The sequence below is a fragment of the Oncorhynchus keta genome, chromosome 8, assembly GCF_023373465.1.
Source record: "Oncorhynchus keta strain PuntledgeMale-10-30-2019 chromosome 8, Oket_V2, whole genome shotgun sequence".
Classification (NCBI taxonomy): Eukaryota; Metazoa; Chordata; class Actinopteri; order Salmoniformes; family Salmonidae; genus Oncorhynchus; species Oncorhynchus keta.
The window spans coordinates 31,951,355-31,967,815 of NC_068428.1; the positions used below are offsets into that span (position 1 = coordinate 31,951,355).

The 16,461-nt window shown below is 47.5% G+C and overlaps 1 protein-coding gene and 1 long non-coding RNA gene across 12 annotated transcripts in view; both read left to right on the top strand.

Annotated features, from left to right (window-relative positions):
• LOC118386628 (serine/threonine-protein kinase MRCK alpha-like) overlaps window positions 1-16,461 on the top strand; it is a 134,139-nt gene that overhangs the window by 74,820 nt on the left and 42,858 nt on the right. For 5 of the 11 annotated variants that reach the window (XM_052523987.1, XM_052523985.1, XM_052523983.1 and 2 more), the window contains 12 exons: window positions 717-917; window positions 1,335-1,352; window positions 3,575-3,713; window positions 3,929-4,038; window positions 4,198-4,277; window positions 7,979-8,145; window positions 8,370-8,492; window positions 9,678-9,811; window positions 11,058-11,300; window positions 11,462-11,572; window positions 12,096-12,340; window positions 13,458-13,563. In XM_052523987.1, coding sequence (XP_052379947.1) covers window positions 717-917; window positions 1,335-1,352; window positions 3,575-3,713; window positions 3,929-4,038; window positions 4,198-4,277; window positions 7,979-8,145; window positions 8,370-8,492; window positions 9,678-9,811; window positions 11,058-11,300; window positions 11,462-11,572; window positions 12,096-12,340; window positions 13,458-13,563 — 1,677 coding nt within the window. The remainder of the gene's footprint in view (window positions 1-716; window positions 918-1,334; window positions 1,353-3,574; window positions 3,714-3,928; window positions 4,039-4,197; window positions 4,278-7,978; window positions 8,146-8,369; window positions 8,493-9,677; window positions 9,812-11,057; window positions 11,301-11,461; window positions 11,573-12,095; window positions 12,341-13,457; window positions 13,564-16,461) is intronic. The other 6 variants (XM_052523988.1, XM_052523989.1, XM_052523993.1 and 3 more) reach the window with 4 other exon arrangements.
• LOC127931415 (uncharacterized) lies at window positions 8,507-9,403 on the top strand. The gene is made up of 3 exons (XR_008141018.1): window positions 8,507-8,773; window positions 8,816-9,235; window positions 9,278-9,403. It is a non-coding gene; the product is annotated as an uncharacterized LOC127931415 (long non-coding RNA).

Genomic DNA, 16,461 nt, shown 5'->3' on the forward strand with positions numbered 1-16,461 from the left:
ACCAACCGCCACCCCATCAAACCCTGGGCCCCTCTAGGCTTCCCGTTTGGCTGAAGCCCCTTTAGGCCTTCTCTGTGTCTGATTTCATGGCTGTGCCTGTGGTTAAGACTCTTCCGCTAATTAAGCTGCTCCGAGGTGGTTGGCTATGTGGCTTTGATGAATAAGTTGAGACCTTAGAGGATCCGCCTCTCTAAAGCTGCTGTGACTGGCGCTTCTTTGGCCTAGTCTCAGGGAAGTTTGATTTATTTAGTATGTACTCTATGGCATGGCCTTGTTTAGGTTTGGTGGACATATTTGACTCCAAACACACTGTAGACGCGCAATTAACAACACCAGATTACAGATTATTTCTCTAACATTTAAAGGATTTGTGCAGTTTGAAGGAAGTTAGAGGTATATTCACGAGCCAATGCTATGCGTATCCTGCCATACCTGTAGACTTCTAGTCGTTGGACTAATGCTAGTTAGCATTGGTTCGCGAAATACTTCCTTCATCCTGCACGCAGAGACATAAAAATGGTATTCACAAGTTCGTCTGACTCTGGGCAAGTGGAAAATTGGCTTAGGCCTAACTGCCAGAATTACACAGTATCCCTTTAATAAAGTATGATATTATTTATATGGTTTGTCCCCCAAGCCATCCATCGAACCAACCGTCTGTGCCTCTATCCATCCACTCACTAATCCATTCATCTCCTGTGCCTGGTCTCCCTCAGGTCCAGTCGTCAGTTGCCGTGGGGACCCCGGACTACATCTCTCCGGAGATCCTGCAGGCGATGGAGGATGGGAAGGGGAAGTACGGTCCAGAGTGTGACTGGTGGTCCCTGGGGGTCTGCATGTACGAGATGCTGTACGGGGAAACCCCCTTCTACGCTGAGTCACTAGTGGAGACCTACGGCAAGATCATGAACCACAAGGTGAGAGTGGTGGGTGGTAAAGACTGGACAGAGGAGGCTGACTGTAGCTACCCTGGGGTGTATCATTTGATTTATTTGACCATTCAAAACCACAGCTCTACCACACATGTAGCCTATACAATGCATTGAAAATCCTAGAGGACCACCCAAAAAGTTGTACAGTCCATTTCCATTATGGTCCTCTTTTTTGAGGCTGTCAGGCAGGTTAAGGCTTACCGGTAGTGACATTGTACCTACTGTACTAAAACACATCTTGACTAAGACACATTTTTTAATTCAATGGTTCAAGACGAGCATGATTGTTTAGGTGTTGTTGGGCTCTTTGGTGTTAGGCTGAAGTACTTTCTATACATAGTTTTATTCTTTCTGACTCCTCCTCTACCCCTTTTCTTCTTGTTCCTTTCCATCGACCGACAGGAGGAGTTAGGGGCTGCTGTGAGTGTTTCTTTTTGGAGTCTGATTGCCCAGTCCCAAATGGACCCCTATTCCCTACCACCTATGCACTTGTAGATTCCTCTTAGATCTCCACAAGTGCATAGAAAGTAGGGGCTAGGGTTGATTTGGGACTGGGTCTGAGTGTTAGTTGTTAAAGTTTGAGTATGTTCTGTTCAAGGGCTGAATGTATCAAGCTTTTTAGAGTAGGAGTGCTGATCTAGGATCAGATAAGCTTTTTAGATCATAAATGAGATTAAATGGGCCTGATCCTAGATCAGCACTGCTAAGAGGAATACTCTGAGAGAATTGATACATACAGTGCATTCGGAAAGTATCCATACCCCTTGTCTTTTTCCACATTTTATTACGTTACTGCTATATTATGAAATCAGTTAAGAAAAACATGTCAATCTACACACTACCTCATAATGACAAAGTTCATGGTTTTTTATTTATTTATTTTTTAATTTGAGCAGTTTTTATTAAAAATAACAAACAGAAATACCTTATTTACATATGTATTCAGACCCTTTGCTTTGAGACTCAAAATTGAGCTCAGATCTGGGGAAGGGTACCAAAAAATGTCTGCTGCATTGAAAGACCTTAAGAACACAGCGGACTCCATCATTCTTAAATGAAAGAAGTTTGGAACCGCCCGTCCAATCTTAACAATCAGGGGAGAAGGGCCTTGTTCAGGGAGGTGACCAAGAAGCTGATGGTCACTGACAGAGCTACAGAGTTCCTCTGCAGAGATGGGAGAACCTTCCAGAAGGACACCCATCTCTGCAGAACTCCACCAATCAGGCCTTTATGGTAGAGTGTCCAGACAGAAGCCACCCCTCAGTAAAAGGCACATGACAGCCCGCTTGGAGTTTGCCAAAAGACACCTAAAGGACTCTCAGACCATGAGAAACAAGATTCTCTGGTCTGATGAAACCAAGATTGAACTCTTTGGCCTGAATACCAACCGTCATATCTGGACGAAACCTATCACCATACCTACAGTGAGGCATGGTGGTGGCAGCATCATGCTGTGGGGATGTTTTTCAGCGGCAGGGACTGGGAGAGTATTCAGGATCGAGGCAAAGATGCGCGGAGCAAAGTACAGCAAGATCCTTGATGAGTGCTAAGGACCTCAGACTGGGGTGAAGGTTCACCTTCCAACAGGACAATGACCCTAAGCACACAGCCAAGACAACGCAGGAGTGGCTTTTGGACATGTCTCTGAATGTCCTTGACTGGCCCAGCCAGAGTCTGGACTTGAACCCAATCTAACATCTCTGGAGAGACCTGAAAATAGTTGTGCAGTGACACTCTCCATCCAACCTGACAGAGCTTGAGAGGATCTGCAGAGGAGAATGAGAGAAACTCCCCAAATACAGGTATGCCAAGTTTGTAGCATCATACCCAAGAAGACTCGATGCTGTAATCGCTGCCATAGGTGCTTCAACAAACTACTGAGTAAAGGATCTGAATACTTATGTAAATGCGATATTTCAGTTTATATTGTAATTAATTAGCAAAAATGGCAAAAAAAACTATTTTTGCTTTGTCATTATGGGGTATTGTGTGTAGATTGAGAGAACAATTTAATCCATTTTAGAACAAGGCTATAATATAACAAAATGTGGAAAAGGTCAAGGGGTCTGAATACTTTCCGAATTAACTGTACAACCCCAGGTCTGTTCATATTTCAGCCCATCCTGACTCCAAACCACACCGTTCTACCTTCATAACTCTCCCCCTTCCTATCACCTTTCAACTATGCCATCTAGTTCACCCAGCCATATTTGTTGAACAAATGCCCTGTGTGCACATTAAACCATTAAATGTTGGCTAGAACTGTACTGCTTTCTACTGCAACAGGATAAACATGCATGGGCCATATACCATATATATATATATTTTTACATTTCTTTGTCAGGGGCCATGTACACAAATAAATACATGAAACGTGAAACGATGTGTACGAAGATTATTCTGCCAACAGTATGGAACTATTCCACTGTCGACTGCAACAGAGGAACGTTGTGTTATGAGTAAAAAATCAATTAGAAATACAAATATTTGAACAAACTGGACGTAAACAGTATATCTAGGCTGCATCCCAAATGGTCAAAAGTAGTGCCGTAAATAAGGAATAGGGAACCATTTGGGACGTAGGGTATCTTCATTATTCAGACTCCTTTCCCTCTCCTCTTTACCCTCCGCCGGGTGCCCAGGAGCGTTTCCAGTTCCCCCTGCAGATGACCGACGTGTCCGAAGACGCCAAGGACCTGATCCGACGCCTCGTCTGCAGCCGGGAGCACCGCCTGGGCCAGAACGGCATCGACGACTTCAAATCTCACCCCTTCTTCTCTGGTAGGGCCTGATGTTTTAAAACCATGTGTGCGTGCTAGGGTTTGTCTGTCAATTATTCTCTGGTGTCATTTCCAGGAGTTGATATAGATAACCTCTTATCTTGTTAATTGGTGTTAAGTTAGGCTGGACAGTAGACGATGGTATGAGAATCGTTACAATAACAAACCATGATCACAGTTTGCCAGTCATATCATGTTTAATGTCATTCCTTTCAGGCATTGACTGGGACAACATCCGTACGTGCGAGGCCCCCTACATCCCAGAGGTCAGCAGCCCCACAGACACCTCTAACTTTGATGTGGACGACGACTGTCTCAAGAACTCAGTAAGTCTCTTTCTCTATGGGACTACATCAAGCCTTAGACTCTCTTACTCTCATCTTTCAGTCTCTCTCTGTTTCCATCTTTTATCTGTCCATCTCTTTCATCTGTTTGTAATGTTGTCAAGGTTGACGTGTTCTAAAATAGGTTTTGTGTTATTTCAGGAGACGATGCCCCCTCCCTCACACACGGCCTTCTCTGGACACCACCTGCCCTTCGTAGGTTTCACCTACACCAGTAAATGGTGAGTGGTCGCTAAGCGACAACCTCCGTTTAGTTTCCAAATGAACTTCCACATATTCGTCAATACATACAGCATACAGAAGAATACATCTTAACCTGGTCCCAGATCTGTTTGTGCTGTCTTGCCGACTCCTATGGTCATTGTCATGTTTGGCATAAGAATGAGGATAGGCTATACAGCACAATCAGATCTGGGACCAGTCTACTTCAATCCTACTTCTCTATCATCTGATCTAACCTCAGACACACTTCCACGAGCACTCAGTTTCCACCGTTGAGAAAGCATTGACTGGTCTAATTGTTTATCTTAGCCTGAAGGCTAATGGTGGTTGCTCTCTCTCTCTCTCTCTCCCTCTCTGTCTCTCTGTCTCTCTGTCTCTCTGTCTCTCTGTCTCTCTGTCTCTCTGTCTCTCTGTCTCTCTGTCTCTCTGTCTCTCTCTCTCTCTGTCTCTCTCTCTCTCTCTCTCTCTGTCTCTCTGTCTCTCTGTCTCTCTGTCTCTCTGTCTCTCTGTCTCTCTGTCTCTGTCTCTGTCTCTGTCTCTGTCTCTGTCTCTCTCTCTCTCTCTGTCTCTGTCTCTCTCTCTGTCTCTCTCTCTCTCTCTGTCTCTCTCTCTCTCTGTCTCTCTCTCTGTCTCTCTCTCTGTCTCTCTCTCTCCACTGTCTCTCTCTCTCCACTGTCTCTCTCTCTCCACTGTCTCTCTCTCTCTCTCTCTCCACTGTCTCTCTCTCTCTCTCTCCACTGTCTCTCTCTCTCTCTCTCCACTGTCTCTCTCTCTCTCTCCACTGTCTCTCTCTCTCTCTCTCCACTGTCTCTCTCTCTCTCTCTCTCTCCACTGTCTCTCTCTCTCTTTAAGTTCAATGTCAATATAAGGGGCTTTTTTTGGCATGGAAAACATGTTTATTTGTATTTATTTATTACACCTTTATTTAACCAGGTAGGCCAGTTGAGAACAAGTTCTCACGTACAACTGTGACCTGGCCAAGATAAACAAGTGAAATAGATAATAAACTAAAGTTGCCTGGTTGCCCTTTTCTTGTGGCAACAGGCCACAAATCTCGCTGCCAATAGAAATGGGAGTTTTTCAAAATTGGATTTGTTTTCAAATTCTTTGGGGGTCTGTCTATTCTGAGGTAAATATGTGTCTCTAATATGGAATGAATCTATTTCTCTTCCCTATCTCTCCCCCTCTTCCATATCTCTTCCATATCTCTCCCCTCTTCCCTATCTCTCCCCCTCTTCCATATCTCTTCCATATCTCTCCCCTCTTCCCTATCTCTCCCCCTTTTCATATCTCTCCCCCTTTTCATATCTCTCCCCCTTTTCATATCTCTCCCCCCTTTTCCCTATCTCTCCCCCCTCTTCCCTATCTCTCCCCCCTCTTCCCTATCTCTCCCCTCTTCCCTATCTCTCTCTCCCCCCTCTTCCCTCTCTTCCCTATCTCTCTCTCCCCCCTCTTCCCTCTCTTCCCCATCTCTCTCTCCCCCCTCTTCCCTATCACTCTCTACCCCCTCTTCCCTATCTCTCTCTCCCCCCTCTTCCCTCTCTTCCCCATCTCTCTCTCCCCCTCTTCCCTATCACTCTCTACCCCTCTTCCCTCTCTCTCTCCCCCTCTTCCCCCCTCTTCCCCATCTCTCTCTCCCCCTCTTCCCTATCACTCTCTACCCCTCTTCGCTATCACTCTCTACCCCCTCTTCCCTATCACTCTCTCCCCCCTCTTCCCTATCTCTCTCTCCCCCCTCTTCCCTATCTCTCGCTCCCCCTCTTCCCTATCTCTCTCGCTCCCCCCTCTTCCCTATCTCTCTCGCTCCCCCTCTTCCCTATCTCTCTCTCCCCCCTCTTCCCTATCTCTCTCTCCCCCCTCTTCCCTATCTCTCTCTCCCCCCTCTTCCCTATCTCTCTCTCCCCCCTCTTCCCTATCTCTCTCTCCCCCCTCTTCCCTATCTCTCTCTCCCCCCTCTTCCCTATCTCTCTCTCTCTCCCTCCCCCCTCTTCCCTATCTCTCTCTACCCCCTCTTCCCTATCACTCTCTCTCCCCTCTTCCCTATCACTCTCTCCCCCCTCTTCCTTATCTCTCTCTCCCCCTCTTCCCTATCTCTCTCTCCCCCCTCTTCCCTATCTCTCTCTCCCCCTCTTCCATATCTCTCTCCCCCCTCTTCCCTATCTCTCTCTCCCCCCTCTTCCCTATCTCTCTCTCCCCCCTCTTCCATATCTCTCTCTCCCCCTCTTCCATATCTCTCTCTCCCCCTCTTCCATATCTCTCTCTCCCCCCTCTTCCCTATCTCTCTCTCCCCTCTTCCCTATCTCTCTCTCCCCCTCTTCCCTATCTCTCTCTCCCCCCTCTTCCCTATCTCTCTCCCCCCTCTTCCATATCTCTCTCTCCCCCTCTTCCATATCTCTCTCTCCCCCCTCTTCCATATCTCTCTCTCCCCCCTCTTCCCTATCTCTCTCTCCCCCTCTTCCCTATCTCTCTCTCCCCCTCTTCCCTATCTCTCTCTCCCCCCTCTTCCCTATCTCTCTCTCCCCCCTCTTCCCTATCTCTCTCTCCCCCCTCTTCCCTATCTCTCTCTCCCCCCTCTTCCCTATCTCTCTCTCTCCCCTCTTCCCTATCTCTCTCTCCCCCCTCTTCCATATCTCTCTCTCCCCCCTCTTCCATATCTCTCTCTCCCCCCTCTTCCCTATCTCTCTCTCCCCCCTCTTCCCTATCTCTCTCTCCCCCCTCTTCCCTATCTCTCTCTCCCCCTCTTCCATATCTCTCTCTCCCCTCTTCCATATCTCTCTCTCCCCCTCTTCCATATCTCTCTCTCCCCCTCTTCCATATCTCTCTCTCCCCCTCTTCCATATCTTTCTCTCCCCCTCTTCCATATCTCTCTCTCCCCCTCTTCCATATCTCTCTCTCCCCCTCTTCCATATCTTTCTCTCCCCCTCTTCCATATCTTTCTCTCCCCCTCTTCCCTATCTCTCTCCCCCTCTTCCATATCTCTCTCTCCCCCTCTTCCATATCTCTCTCTCCCCCTCTTCCCTATCTCTCTCCCCCTCTTCCCTATCTCTCTCTCCCCCTCTTCCCTATCTCTCTCTCCCCCTCTTCCATATCTCTCTCTCTCCCCTCTTCCCTATCTCTCTCTCTCCCTCTTCCCTATCTCTCTCTCCCCTCTTCCATATCTCTCTCTCCCCCTCTTCCATATCTCTCTCCCCTCTTCCATATCTCTCTCTCCCCTCTTCCATATCTCTCTCTCCCCCTCTTCCATCTCTCTCCCCCCTTCCATATCTCTCTCTCCCCCTTCCATATCTCTCTCTCCCCCTCTTCCATATCTCTCTCTCCCCCTCTTCCATATCTCTCTCTCCCCCTCTTCCATATCTCTCTCTCCCCCTCTTCCATATCTCTCTCTCCCCCTCTTCCATATCTCTCTCTCCCCCCTCTTCCATATCTCTCTCTCCCCTCTTCCATATCTTTCTCTCCCCTCTTCCATATCTTTCTCTCCCCCTCTTCCCTATCTCTCCCCCTTCCCTATCCCCCCTCTTCCCTATCTCTCCCCCCTTCCCTATCCCCCCCTCTTCCCTATCTCTCTCTCCCCCTCTTCCCTATCTCTCTCTCCCCCCTCTTCCCTATCTCTCTCTCCCCCCTCTTCCCTATCTCTCTCTCCCCCCTCTTCCCTATCTCTCTCTCCCCCCTCTTCCATATCTTCCATATCTCTCCCCTCCAGTACCCTGTCTGACCGGGGCTGTCTGAGGGAGGCAGGTGGTAACAGTCAGACACCGATGGATGGATGTGTCCAGCGCAGTCTGGAGGAGAGTCTGGCCACCGAGGCCTACGAGAGGAGGATACGACGCCTGGAGCAGGAGAAGACTGAGCTCAGCCGCAAGCTGCAAGGTACACACACTCCCACCTCTCCTCCTCCCCCTCTCCTTTCCTCTCCTCCTCCCCCCTCTCCTTTCCTCTCCTCCTCCCCCTCTCCTTTCCTCTCCTCCCCCCCTCTCCTCTCCTCCCCCTCTCCTCACCCTCTCCTCTCCTCCCACTCTCCTATCCTCTCCTCTCCTCCCCCTCTCCTTTCCTCTCCTCTCCTTCTCATCCTCTCCCTGTATGTTGTGTTCCAGAGTCCACCCAGACAGTCCAGGCCCTGCAGCACGCGTCAGGAGAAGGACCAGCACCCACCCCCAAGGAGGTGGAGATCAGGAGTCTGAAGACTGAGATTGACATCCTCAAGAAAAAGATTGCAGGTTAACATTCAACATTTTACTGTAAAGGTTATATAGTTGGTTGTATCTCACACAAATGTTCTACTGTAAAGGTTTACTGCTGTGTAGTAGAACACAAACGTTCAACTGTAAAGGTTTACTGCTGTGTAGTAGAACACAAACGTTCTACTGTAAAGGTTTACTGCTGTGTAGTAGAACACAAACGTTCTACTGTAAAGGTTTACTGCTGTGTAGTAGAACACAAACGTTCTACTGTAAAGGTTTACTGCTGTGTAGTAGAACACAAACGTTCTACTGTAAAGGTTTACTGCTGTGTAGTAGAACACAAATGTTCAACTGTAAAGGTTTACTGCTGTGTAGTAGAACACAAACGTTCTACTGTAAAGGTTTACTGCTGTGTAGTAGAACACAAACGTTCTACTGTAAAGGTTTACTGCTGTGTAGTAGAACACAAACGTTCTACTGTAAAGGTTTACTGCTGTGTAGTAGAACACAAACGTTCTACTGTAAAGGTTTACTGCTGTGTAGTAGAACACAAACGTTCTACTGTAAAGGTTTACTGCTGTGTAGTAGAACACAAACGTTCTACTGTAAAGGTTTACTGCTGTGTAGTAGAACACAAACGTTCTACTGTAAAGGTTTACTGCTGTGTAGTAGAACACAAACGTTCTACTGTAAAGGTTTACTGCTGTGTAGTAGAACACAAACGTTCTACTGTAAAGGTTTACTGCTGTGTAGTAGAACACAAACGTTCTACTGTAAAGGTTTACTGATGTGTAGTAGAACACAAACGTTCTACTGTAAAGGTTTACTGCTGTGTAGTAGAACACAAACGTTCTACTGTAAAGGTTTACTGCTGTGTAGTAGAACACAAACGTTCTACTGTAAAGGTTTACTGCTGTGTAGTAGAACACAAACACATTCCAGCCAGGTCAGCATTTACATGCATAGCCAAGTGTATGATAGAGTAGGACTGAAATACATTGAGAGATAAACAGAGATGCTATTCATAATCCACACGGTGATCTGTACCAGGGTTATGGTTTGGATTCCCACGGGAGACCAGTACAAAAGCATGAACATGTATGTTCTTATCCAGAGCGTACATTTAGCGTCTGCTAACTGACTACAATTTGAAATGTACACTATAATGGAACATGCATCATAGTGAAATGTCATTTGTTGGCCTTCTGTAATGTGTGTTAGACTCAGGTCAACAGGAACATGAGTTAGAAGAAGCTTCATCAGTCCGTAGAGAGATGGAGGATTCATGTAAACACATCAGGAACCTGGAGAAACAGATGAAGAGTCTCAACCTGGAGAAGGACGACCTGCACAAGGTGTGTTTCTCTCTGTATAGCACCACCTGGGTGTGTTTCTCTCTGTATATAGCACCACCTGGGTGTGTTTCTCTCTGTATATAGCACCACCTGGGTGTGTTTCTCTCTGTATATAGCACCACCTGGGTGTGTTTCTCTCTGTATAGCACCACCTGGGTGTGTTTCTCTCTGTATAGCACCACCTGGGTGTGTTTCTCTCTGTATATAGCACCACCTGGGTGTGTTTCTCTCTGTATAGCACCACCTGGGTGTGTTTCTCTCTGTACAGCACCACCTGGGTGTGTTTCTCTCTGTATAGCACCACCTGGGTGTGTTTCTCTCTGTATAGCACCACCTGGGTGTGTTTCTCTCTGTATAGCACCACCTGGGTGTGTTTCTCTCTGTATAGCACCACCTGGGTGTGTTTCTCTCTGTATAGCACCACCTGGGTGTGTTTCTCTCTGTATATAGCACCACCTGGGTGTGTTTCTCTCTGTATAGCACCACCTGGGTGTGTTTCTCTCTGTATAGCACCACCTGGGTGTGTTTCTCTCTGTATAGCACCACCTGGGTGTGTTTGTCTGTATATAGCACCACCTGGGTGTGTTTGTCTGTATATAGCACCACCTGGGTGTGTTTGTCTGTATATAGCACCACCTGGGTGTGTTTGTCTGTATATGGCACCACCTGGGTGTGTTTGTCTGTATGTGGCACCACCTGGGTGTGTTTGTCTGTATGTGGCATCACCTGGGTGTGTTTGTCTGTATGTGGCACCACCTGGGTGTGTTTGTCTGTATGTGGCATCACCTGGGTGTGTTTGTCTGTATGTGGCACCACCTGGGTGTGTTTTTCTGTATGTAGCACCACCTGGGTGTGTTTGTCTGTATGTAGCACCACCTGGGTGTGTTTGTCTGTATGTAGCACCTCCCTCCCTCTATTTTATTTTCACATGGTCCTTCACATCATTGCTCCAGCAAATGTGTTATATGCATATTATGCGTCAAGGTGGTATATTGGCTCAGCTCTGCAGTATGAAAAGGGTATAAAACTACCCGGACCCTGAGTCTATCTGTAATATCTACCATTAAGCAGATGTATTTATCCAAAATGACAGTGAGTGCATCCATTTTCGTATGGGTGGCCCCAGCAGGAATCGATTTTGACAACCCTGGCGTTGCAAGTGACCATTCTCTACCAGCTGAGTGCCGTTGGACCGACGACCACCCAGTCTGACCAATCAATCTGTACACGTCTTCCCTCCCTTCAGGACTTAATGGAGGCCAGCGGCAAGATGAAGAGTCAGTCTAAGGAGTTGAAAGAGGCCCACAGCCAGAGGAAGCTGGCCATGCAGGAGTTCTCCGAGCTCAACGAGCGTCTGACTGACCTCAGATCAGCCAAGCAGCGCCTGGGCCGTCAGCTCCGGGACAAGGAGGAGGAGATGGAGGGTTGGTCCCAGAAGGTGGAGGCTCTACGGCTGGAGGTGCGCAAGGCCGAGAGGGCCAAGAAGGAGGTAGAGTAGTCACGTGGTTCCTGTGGTTCTTAGAGGTGTATGTTTGTGGGTCTCTACTTTGTGTGTGTGGGTCTCTACTTTGTGTGTGTGTGTGTTTGGGTCTACTTTGTGTGTGTGTGTGTGTGCGTGCGTGCGTGCATTAACCCCTTGCTGTCTCTCAGATGGAGTCCCAGTCTGAGGAGCAGACAGCTGATGCTCAGAAGGAGAGGAAACTAAGAGAACGCTCCGAGCAGTACAGCAGACTGCTAGAGGAGGAGCTGGATGGACTCAAGGTAACACACACATACTAACACACACTTTTTTTATATTTCCTTCTCACACACAAATAAACACACAAACAAACTTCGATTTTAGCGTCTTGTAGTCATAGATGCTTATTTTAGCCTTTTGAAATGGCTAGCTAGTTAGCGGTGTGCTAGTACCGTTGGATCGGTGACGTCACATGCTCTGTGGCCCAGGTGTTTTGTGGCCTGACTGATAATGCTACTTCATGGCTGACACGGTAGATGTGTTCAGAGGGTCCCCGGTTCGAACCCAGTCTGGGACAGCGGCGGAAGCAATGCTCTTACACACACACCTGGGGTGTATTCTCTAGGAACCAACGTGAGGCAAACGGAACGAAATGAGGAGGGACTATTCTGAACTTGTCCAATAAGAAACGCGCGCTTTTGTTACAAAACGCTTTCCATTGCAATATATTTTTACTACGGTGTTCACTAATTTAATACACTCCTGTAATTTCTCTGTTTTCCTGGTTGTGTGAATGTGGCCAACTCCTCTCTTCCTCTGAACCAGAAGCAGGTGGGGCCGTCAGCCTCGGTGGTGGGTTCGGACCAGAGCCAGGAGGTGGGGAAGCTGCGGGCCGACCTGGAGAAAAAGACTGGGTTCTACGAGGAGGAGCTGAGCAGGAGGGAGGCGCAGCACGCCAACGAACTCAAGGTCCTCCGCAAGGAGCTCCGCGACGCTGAGGGACAGCAGCTCACCCTGCAGAAAGAGATCCTGGTCCTCAAAGACAAACTGGAGAAGACACGCAGGGAGAGGTGTGTGTCTGTCTACATGTTTATGTCTTTGTGTGTGTAATGGGTTATGTGCGGTAGGGCCTTGCTAGGTTTGGATGTCCACAACACTAGAAAGCACTCATAAAGGACAGTTTATCCAGAGATGTAGACATGGCATTCAGATGTGCTTCTGGTCTCTGTAGTAGCTATATATAGCTTGTCCTCTTCCTCCTCTTCCCAGCGAGGGTTATACAAGGTCAACATGGTTACCGTTACTTCACAATGGCCTCTAGTGTGCTGTACTCGCAGTGTATTTTGATCTTGGATAACTGCTGATACTACGATAGCTAATTTTTCCACAGCAAACAAGGAAAACCCAAACGAAACTCTTTCCTCCTCGATGTCAGACATTGGGAAATAAACAATCTATAGGTGGAAATGTGACAAAATAAGACAGTTTAGTTTCCCTAAAGAAATAGTCTGTTTCATGTTCCCTGCTAAGGTTCTTCTGAGTATCATGGTACTGGTGACAACCCTACCTTCTACTGTAACCGTTCTCCTGAGAAGACCCTTATACACCTCTTAGAGTTCCTTCGCTCGAACTGCCATTGTTGGTCTGTTTACTTGAAGATTGTCATTCAAATAGATTTTTAGTCCAGGAATAGATATACTAAATAAATCCGGTACCGGGAAACCGGTCTATAGAGTTGTCATATTCAGTAGGACAGTTACTCTCTCTTCCTGTAATATTATAGAGATGCCTACCTAACTGTCCTCTTCCTCTTCTTCCCAGCGAGGGTTATATGAGGTAAACATGGTTATAGTTACTTCACCCTGGCCTCTACTGTATAGTACTCCGTGAGGTTACATTCTCTCCCCTGACCTAGCTCCCGAGAAGACCCTCGTTCCTGTGTTAGTCCCTTAGATCTAACTGGTGTTATCCCCCTCTGCCTCTGTCCAGGTCGAAGAAGCAACATTGCTCTAACGATCTCTTATACAGTCTGGAAGCTATCAGGATGTGCTTTTCTACCCTCTAGCTTAGCATCCCTGACTAGCCTCGTTCATACAGACATTTGGATACTCTCTGAATAGCAGGTTCAGTGTGTTATTGGTGTCTGTGTGTGTGATGATGGATCATATCTGTGTGTGTGTGAGACAGCCAAAGCGAACGGGAGGAGTTTGAGATGGAGTATAAGCAGAAGTATGAGCGGGAGAGAGTCATTCTGACTGAGGAGAACAGGAAACTATCCAACGAACTGGACAAGGTGAGATGTTATACACACACACACACACAGACCTGAGGTAACTCCCTCTCTCGCTCACACACACACACCCTGACCTGAGGTAACCCACTCTCACTCACACACACACACACACACACACACACACACACACACACACACACACACACACACACAGACCACCCTGACCTGAGGTAACTCCCTCTCTCGCTCACACACACACACACACACACACACACACACACACACACACCCTGACCTGAGGTAACCCCTCTCTCGCTCACACACACACACACACACACACACACACACACACACACACACACACACACACCCTGACCTGAGGTAACCGCCGCCACCAACCTTCTCTCCTGGTAAAGCCAATATAATCACTGTTCAATATCCACCTTCAAAACAGACCACGGTATCCTAAACAGGCAAATGCAACGTCCCGTTGGATCCCAAACTATTGACCTTGGAAGCGGGAAATATGGGAATGAGAAATGGAATTTCCCAAGCAAAATATTTTTGTAGGAGTTGTGATATATTGGACTAAAAGTGCTGTTTGTTTTTGTGGTATTTCCTATTACGGTAAATATGAAGAAAAGACTGAGTGTCTTGAAGTTGATAGCATCCATGGAAAACAGGGAGCATTCCCTTTCCTGAACAAAACCTGCCAGAGAGGGGTAGTGAGAACAACATTCCCCAAGCCTTCCTGAACACAACCTGCCAGAGAGGGGTAGTGAGAACAACATTCCCCAAGCCTTCCTGAACACAACCTGCCAGAGAGGGGTAGTGAGAACAACATTCCCCAAGCCTTCCTGAACACAACCTGCCAGAGAGGGGTAGTGAGAACAACATTCCCCAAGCCTTCCTGAACACAACCTGCCAGAGAGGGGTAGTGAGAACAACATTCCCCAAGCCTTCCTGAACACAAGCTGAGAAAAACACAAGCCTTCCTCCCAGAGAGGGGGAGGGGTAGTGAGAACAACATTCCCAAGCCTTCCTGAACACAACCTGCCAGAAAGGGGTAGTGAGAACAACATTCCCCAAGCCTTCCTGAACACAAGCTGCCAGAGAGGGGTAGTGAGAACAACATTCCCCAAGCCTTCCTTAACAAAACCTGCCAGAGAGGGGTAGTGAGAACAACATCTGGTATGCAGACAAATTGGCACCCTATTTACTTCTCAACAGGGCCCATAAGGGTATGTTCAAAAGTAGTGCACTCTATAGGGAATGGGGTACCATTTGGGACACTGACCCATTTGATTGTGTTGTTTCACATACAGTACCTTCATACTGAAAGCCAGGATACAAGGATCAGATGCTTTTTGGTGGTTGTATATCATTCTAAAGGTAGCTGTTTCCATTTGGAGAGATCCTATAAATGTGAGGTTAAAAAATGGAATCTTACCTTGCAAATAGTATGTTTAGCCTGTTTAAATTATCCTTCAAACTGTTTTACAACCAACAACTATCTTGCCACTTATCTGATAGTAGCAATATGAACCGGAATGAATTTCCTACTGTCAAACCATTACAGGAAAACACACTCCCTCTGCAACTGTCAATGAGCGTTCCTCTCCCCCTCCTCCCTCTCTCGCTCCCTTTGCCCTCCCCTCCTCCCCCAGTCGTCCTCTGCCCTACCTTTCCTTACCATCAATCAATCAATCTATCAAAAATGTATTTTATAAAGCCCTTTCAGCAGTTGTCACAAAGTGCTTTTCAGATACCCAGCCTCAAACCCCAAAGACCAAGCAATGCAGAGGCAGAAGCACAGTGGCTAGGGAAAACTCCCTAGAGGAACCAGGCTCTGAGGGGTGGCCAGTCCTCTTCTGGCTGTGCCGGGTGGAGATTATAAGAGTACATAGCCATTTAGGCCAGATTGTTCTTCAATATGTTCAAATATTCATAGATGACCAGCAGGGCCAAATAATAACCATAGTGGTTATAGAGGGAGCAACAGGTCAGCACCTCAGGTATAAATGTCAGTTGGCTTTTCATAGCCGAGCATTCAGAGGTGGAGACAGCATTTCTGGGAGAGACATAATTAGTAGGTCCGGGACCAAGTAGCATGTCCAGTGAAACAAGTCAGTGTTCCATAACCACAGCAGATAGATTAGCAGCACTACTGGTTTGACTGGGGACAGGGACAGCCAGGTGTCGTCAGGACGGATAGTCTTGAGGAGTGATCCTAGGACTCAGGTCCTCCGGGAGGGGAGACATGGAGGGGGAGGAGAACTTGATGGATCACTCAGGACACCAGATAGGACAGACTGACCTTAGCCCCTAGGCACATAGACTATTGTAGCATAAATACTGGGGACTGAGACTGGGGGGGGGGGACATTGGCACCATCCAAAGTTACCCCCTGGGCCAAACTACAATCAATCCTAAGACTTTCTGATGAGATGAGACTGAGTCTGTCTCTCACATGGATCGGCAGACCATTCTATAATAGAGGAGCTCTATAAGATGCCCTTGAAACATTGCTGAAAATTACCACACTGTATAATATCTATGGCTCTGATTGGCTGTCCCCTCTCCTCTGTCCTCTCTCCTCTGTCTTCTCTCCTGTCTGCTCTCCTCTGTCTGCTCTCCTCTGTCTTCTCTCCCCTGTCTTCTCTCCCCTGTCTTCTCTCCCCTGTCTTCTCTCCTCTGTATTCTCTCCTCTGTCTTCTCTCCTCTGTCTTCTCTCCTCTGTCTTCTCTCCTCTGTCTTCTCTCCTCTGTCTTCTCTCCTCTGTCTTCTCTCCCCTGTCTTCTCTCCTCTGTCTTCTCTCCTCTGTCTTCTCTCCTCTGTCTTCTCTCCTCTGTCTTCTCTCCTCTGTCTTCTCTCCTCTGTCTTCTCTCCTCTGTCTTCTCTCCTCTGTCTTCTCTCCTCTGTCTTCTCTCCTCTGTCTTCTCTCCTCTGTCTTCTCTC